The sequence below is a fragment of the Palaemon carinicauda genome, chromosome 1 (assembly GCF_036898095.1).
Source record: "Palaemon carinicauda isolate YSFRI2023 chromosome 1, ASM3689809v2, whole genome shotgun sequence".
Taxonomy (NCBI): domain Eukaryota; kingdom Metazoa; phylum Arthropoda; class Malacostraca; order Decapoda; family Palaemonidae; genus Palaemon; species Palaemon carinicauda.
Window position 1 is genome coordinate 84,841,295 of NC_090725.1, and position 6,996 is coordinate 84,848,290.

The following is a 6,996-nucleotide window of genomic DNA, read 5'->3' on the forward strand; positions in this document are numbered from 1 at the left end:
CAGCATAGTAAGGTATCTACCGAAATCCATGAAATACTCACCCCAAATTTTTCCCTTGCAGGTGCCTCGGCCGCTTTCCATGAAGAAGGAAGGCATCCAAACTCGCAACCGCAAATTGAGTTCCAAATCGAAGAAGAAGAAAGGAATGCTTGGTTTCCCCGACATGCTGAAGCCCTTGGACAAAGGAGGTTTCGGAGGCTTCGGCACGGGAGGATCAGGCTTCGGATCCATGTCACATTACATGTACGGAGGACAGATGCACGGATCTTCCATGGCCGGAGGCTTCATGTCAGCGCCGCCGATGCACGGGATGTCAATGTCCGGCGTCGGCCTGGGTCTCTCTTCCACATCGCAGATTCAGATTCCCTCGGCGTCAAGCTTAGGTCTTTCTTCGTCCAACAGTATAGTGGGTGCGATGGCCTAGGGACACGCCTCCGCCGACGGCCGCAGTAACCTGCTTGCCAGCCTCAGCCGGGAGGGCGCCGCAGCCGCTGCTTGTTTCGCTTCTGCCACGCAGGCGATGGAAGTAGTGGAGCCTCAGCCCTCCTATAGCGGTGGCCACCTTTACTCCTCCGAGGGTGTCTCGAGTTCCTCCGGTGGTTTAGGTGGTGGCCGCAGTGGCACTGGCCAAGCAGGATGCGGAGATGGGGGCACGAGCAGTGGTTACCTGGGGTCTAACATACCCCACCACCTGTCCTCCTCGTCGGGTGCCACCTGATGTGGTGCTCGCAGCAGTCGTCGCGCGGACCAACTGCACAGCAGCAGTAGCAGCAGCAGCAGCAGCAGCAGCAGCAGCCCAGTCGGCGTCCAAGTCTTTCAGGTGCTAGTGATATAGGCAGAGAGTGTCCAGGGTGTATTGTGATGTGTGTCCTGAACTGAAGTCACACTCACAGCAACTCCTCCTTCAAGCATGCGGTCTTCACCTCATTCCACTGACGCTGTGATTAGCATTACCTTTCCGAGGTCACTATTTATTAAAAGGTGTGAGACATACTGACGGAGAAAAGGAAAGCAAAAACAGAAAGCATACTAGCGGAATACTTCTTAGCCAAATAACAGGCAAAAAGTCGCATTATAAATGACCTACGAAAGAGACGAATGCCTATTTCCTGAAGGAAAAAAAAAAAACAAGGAAGGCAGGCCCATGAATCAGTGATGAGCAGAAAGACATGGATAAGAACACTTTGCCTGATGTTAATCGAAGCAACTTAGCCAGGTTGTGGTGGGACAAGGCCCATCTATGTGTGTGGTGCCTGCCCCACCACTGGGATCTTTCTTGCATACCCATTTTTATTTCTGCACAGTGGCACGTGTGGACTACTGAGTTTCCTCTTAGAAAGAAAAAACTTTATAAATTAACCCCCTCCTGACTTCTGAAGTCGGATTCTGATATTAGTAGCATCTACTAAACAGTGCATAACGTATAAAAACGAGCCAATGTTCATTGGAATTAAAAATAACAATTAAAAAATCAAGAAAAAAAAAAACTTGGTTGACCTTGGGACAGGTCAAGAGGTTAGTTTGTTTGTTTGTGTGCGTCCGACGGCGCATGGAATCTTGTACAGTACGAATGGCGAGATGTAGATAAGTGATTGAATGTAAATTTGTTTATCTCTATAATTACTAGTCGGCTATTTTTATTATCATAACGTGTTTCCTTGCTACATTTACCCTGGCCAAAATACAAATAATGATACGTTTTAAATAATATTTTGTCCAGTAACATGAATCTTTAGAAACATAAATATATTTGTATATTTAAAGTAATGATGTTGGATTTATAAGACAAAGTAATTAACTGTAAATATAATGCTATATATATGTAGAGAGAAAGTGACACTCTTAGTGCACATGAGATTAGGTAAGTACATCGAGGAAAAGGGAATTCAATTTCACTCATCTGGAAAACTAATGTCGGGAAAATTCACTTCTTGTGCGCTCGTACCTAAGGCTCATATTCACTTGTCACAAACCGCGTCACTGGCCAGGGTAAGGATGAAGTTTCTGTGGTTTCTGGAATATTTATGTAGTATGCGAGACTTACTCATTTGTTTGTAACCATGAATAGCACCTCAAAAATCCACAACAGAGATTTTTGTGTTGTACTGTGATGCGAACATCGTCCGGGGTTGAGTAACACTCAAAGGAATACTTGCAAACAAGTCGTGTTCATCTGGGTCGGAATATCGTCTATTTCGTCTAGTTTTCAAAAGACTAACTTTTAAGATCGTAATATTTCTCTAACTTTCGATCAAACGTAGTGGACTTGGGCAAAGCTGTTCACGTATGTTTTAATTCAAAGCAAACACACACACACACACACACACACACACACATATGTATATATATATATATATATATATATATATACTTACATACATATATATGTATATATATATATATATATATATATATATATATATATATATATGTATATATATATATATATATATATATATATATATATATATATATATATATATATATATATCATACATAACTGTGTATCATGTTCTTGCATTCATGTATATATTTTACATATGAAAATCAATGTGTGTGCAAATATGCATTTATTTACTGTATAAATATGTGTATTTATACTCGTAAATATATGTGTATGTATCATAAATGCATATGTATAGGTATATATGTTATATATACATCTATGTATATGTAAATATTCATACTACATCTAAATGTACACATTTAAAGGAAAGTTCGAAGCCTGTGAATATTACTCATGTAAATCTTCAAGTGAGAAAGTATTTTTCTTGTTTTAATGTCTTGAGTGGAAAAAATAACTTTGATAAATACACGTTATGGGGATCTTTCGACAAAACTTAAACCGCCTTTTCCTTTTTTATAATCTAAAAATTAATTTTTCATTAATGTATTTTTAGCTCATGGAGTGATATGTAATAATATACTTCATTTTACCTCAACATATATTGTATACATATTTAATCCCCAATTCTGAGTGTTAGTCTTATTAAGTTGTGTGTATGTAAGATATCAGATAAAAAATTTTAAAACTATTTTATATCGAATAAAAAAGTCTTCTTTTTACGGATGTTAATCTAACTACCCAAACTACAGAAATATGAAAGGGGAGTGAAAGTTAATTTTGTCCTTTTTTTGGTAGAGAGCTACAAAAAAAGTTATACCTTCTTTAACTTGCGGGAGAAAGAAACCTCTTCTTAGAATATTCACAGATCCACCAGTAAAATTGCGAAAATGTCAAACAACAACGAATTTACGATCCAGAAAATGAGCATTTCCAAGAAATAGGAATTATGGCATCACGACATTTATGTTTTGATTGAATAAAGATTTGTATAATGATTGGAGGTGTTTTATTAATGAAATATGTTCCTATAGCAATATATGCTACATTCTATATACACTGTGTCACTGGTCGTTCAAGAAGATGATGGAATCCCCTGCCAGTATTCTAGGGTAGATTCACCACTCAGGAGAGGAAACAATTATACCGTATCCAGTGAAGTAGGATTAAGTGAACAGGTTGAAAGAAGACAGGTGTGTTTCAGCTGCTATTATTATTATCATTATTATCACTACTACTACTACTACTACTAGCTAAACTACATAACCCTAGTTGGAAAAGAAAGATGCTATAAGTCCAAGGGCTCCAACAAGGAAAATAGCCCAGTAAGGAAAGGAAATAAGGAAATAAATAAACTACAAGAGAAGTAATAAACAATTGAAATAGAACATTTTAAGACCAGTTACATCATTAAGATAAATCATTCATATATAAACTATAGAAACTTTAAAAAAAAATAAAACACGAGGAAGAGAAATAAGACAGTGTACGTACCCTCAAGCAAGAGAACAGTATCTACTCTATATATTGGAAAACCGGTTGGGCCTTGAGAAGATATACTATTGTTAAGAAATTCCTTAAAATAGGTATTAAGTGAGAAAATTAGTATTCATGCGTTCTTCTTTATCAAGGGGGTGTATTGAAGTAAGCATTTGGAAATTGTGTGGCCATCCATTCCTAAAAGTATATGAACTCTTATGGTACTGCATGGTTATACCATTAATAGTTATTTGCCATTACCCCCATGCAATTAAGAGCTGCTTCATTTATATCCAGAGGCTGCATTAGTTTATTAATGGACTCAAAATAAAGAGGCTGAAAAGTTTGAATTTCATTTCCATCTCTCTAGAAGTAATGATATTAAGTCGCTGGGATCATCAAGGTTGATATCTCCGTATTTTTACTTGTGAAAAAAAATGCAGTTAGCTAACGTTGGATCTTACAAGAAAGGAGCTTGGATAGAGGAAGCGGTAGATTCAAAATTTTAGGCTTTTTGAAAAAGCGATTCTGTAAACTTGAGAGTGGCTGAACACCGAAGAATATTGCTATTAAGAGCAAAGGATAAGACCCTGGTTTATTCTTGAAGCTATTTTCTTTTGTAAGTATAGTATGTAATAAAAGATGTTACATACATCTTGAAAACATTGTCAGCGCACAAGAAGAATTATGAACATGTTCCACAATACAAAAGAGATGAAGGTGGGTGTATTTTTGTCAACGATAAACAGCCTTTACTGGGTCATACTGAGCAATACATCATCTGCGTCCATGGCGTAGTCAACAAATTTAGTGTGATTTTTGCATATCATTTTTAGGTTATTGGATCTTGACAGGATTTTGGACGCCACTCAGAATAGCCTTCATACTTCACACTTCAGCTCATTCAAGAAGGAAGTATTGCACTTGAGTTTAGCCTACCTAAGCGACTGCAGTAGAGTACATTATGCACGTGCATTTCATTATATATTTTAATCAGCTACAAAAATACCCATAAGGTGAAATGAGAGTAACTTCAAAAGGTCTCAGCCCATTTTAAACGGTATCATATGTTCTCCTTTTGATATTTTTTCTTTATACTTTTTCTCTTTTCTCGTCAGTTTCCACCTAGTATTTTAATCAGCCCTATATCATAGTCCCGTTCTGTTAGCTTATCATTGTATAATTATGGGCTACTTGCCCTAAGTGCCCAAGCTCGCCCCGAAAGACATGTATCCGACTTTATGGGAGAAGTAAGAGTTCTCGAATTATTAAGGTCCTATCATCCGAGAGATTATAAAATAGTATTCTTTTTTATAATTACATTTTTTTTTTTTAAATGGGCAACAATTTTTACAATGGAATAAGATGAACGTGAATCCATTGAATTCTCTATCACTCAGTGAAGAATCCCTTAGACAGGAATCTTTTGATGAAATTTTAATAGTTTATTTGTGTAAGGCTGCCTCAAGTTGTCGTATCTTACCCATAACTGAAAGATAGGTAATGATCCAAAACTGGCAATTAACCCCAAAGGAAAGTGCACTCTCCTCTCTTAAGAATGAGAAGATTACACGAATTACGGGAAACAGAGAAAATAATTAATATGTCAATCCATGTTTAGTATAAGTGGACATATTCATAAATAAATGTCCATTGATAGATTGGTTGATACCTACGTATCATATATTCATTCTTCTAAATGATACATACATACATATATGTAAGGCAACAGCTGAATGATCGTGTTAACATAATGACAATAAAAACAAAAATATACTTTAGTGATGTATAAAAGGTCTTGAAATCATTAATTACTAATTTTACCAAGTTGATAGCAAGAAATATGTAAATGTCAGGAACAAATATTCATATGGTTTCGTTAATAAATATTTACTATAAATACCTCTGATAAGTTATTCAAAGAAACAATTATCTAAAAGTCTATAGTTTTCATCAAATTAGACATTTCGATGTGCATATAATCCTTCTACTTTGCTCTCTCTTCTACTTTAGTCTCTTCTTATCATTTAGTACATGTACTGTGCTAATTAGCTTGAAGAATAAAACTTTTGTTTGAATTTTAAAGTAATTGCTTCAGTTCCGATGAATAGAAAAATAAATTCCTTGTTTTCTTTCCTTTTGGAACCCTTGGGCTTATAGCATCTTGCTTTTCCAACTAGGGTTATAGCTTAGCTAGTTATAACACCATGCAAGATCACCATATGATTACAAAAAGTTGTATAGATTCAGTGAAGAAAATTGGGAATGGGTGGCACACAGAGTCTCAACTCAGAAGACACACTAGCCCAGCTGTCACCGAGGTTTACAGTTTTTCTAGCATTCATGATTGCCTGGTTTTCACTATTGCTGAGATTCACAGCCCAGCTCCCAGCCATGCTGTTTGGCTGAAATTTTCAGCCTAGCTCTTAGCATTCCTGGGTGTTTTCACCATGGATTTCTATGGTCCAAACTTCATTTGTGATGTTGTCTACCCACCAGAAAGGATACCTCGCACTTCTCTCTACCCAGATGACGGCAAAGCCTGCAAAAAGTACAAATATTACTTTCCATACTAACGGGTCATGGCTATGGAATTGGTGGCTCAAGCCAGGACCCCTTATCAACATAAAAATCACTAATCACGTGACCACCTTCAGATGTCATGGATACAACCAGCTACCAGCTTCACGACATCTGCTACCTATTTAAAACTGGCAAACTGAGTGGGCCAACTTTTCCAGAATTTTCCGGCCCATCTAAAAAGTGACGCGAGTCAAAACAAGTACTGTAGCCACCATCCCATGCCAACACAAGAAGTAAACATAAAGTTACCTGCTACTCCTCTAGTCCTGTCTTCGCTGGAACCCTCCCCCCCCCCCCCTGCCACAAATTAACTACCAGCAACTCCACTCACAACAACCAGCTCCTTCTCCACTGTCATGGAAATAAAGGAATCCACCTTCAAGGCCCGACTCAACCCTGAGGGGACTCACCTTCCCAATTGTAACTGCACAGGTTGTATCCCTCAACTACCCAATGAAGCATCTGCTCCAATTTTAGGCTCTCAGCCATCACCCCAACCTGAGACAAGAATAAAAAAAAAAGGAGTGAAAACAGCCCCTTAAGAGGTTCAAGTTTTCGCAGCCTCCAAACCTCAAGGGCGAACTCATCAT

General features: G+C 37.6%; 1 protein-coding gene across 2 annotated transcripts in view; it reads left to right on the forward strand.

The window, feature by feature from the left end:
- Positions 1-2,330, forward strand: part of LOC137649428 (GATA-binding factor C-like) — a 133,161-nt gene extending 130,831 nt beyond the window's left edge. For both annotated transcript variants that reach the window (XM_068382421.1, XM_068382416.1), the window contains exon 5: positions 62-2,330. In XM_068382421.1, coding sequence (XP_068238522.1) covers positions 62-424 — 363 coding nt within the window. In that variant the 3' untranslated portion in view covers positions 425-2,330. The remainder of the gene's footprint in view (positions 1-61) is intronic.
- The last annotated feature ends 4,666 nt before the right edge of the window (positions 2,331-6,996 follow it).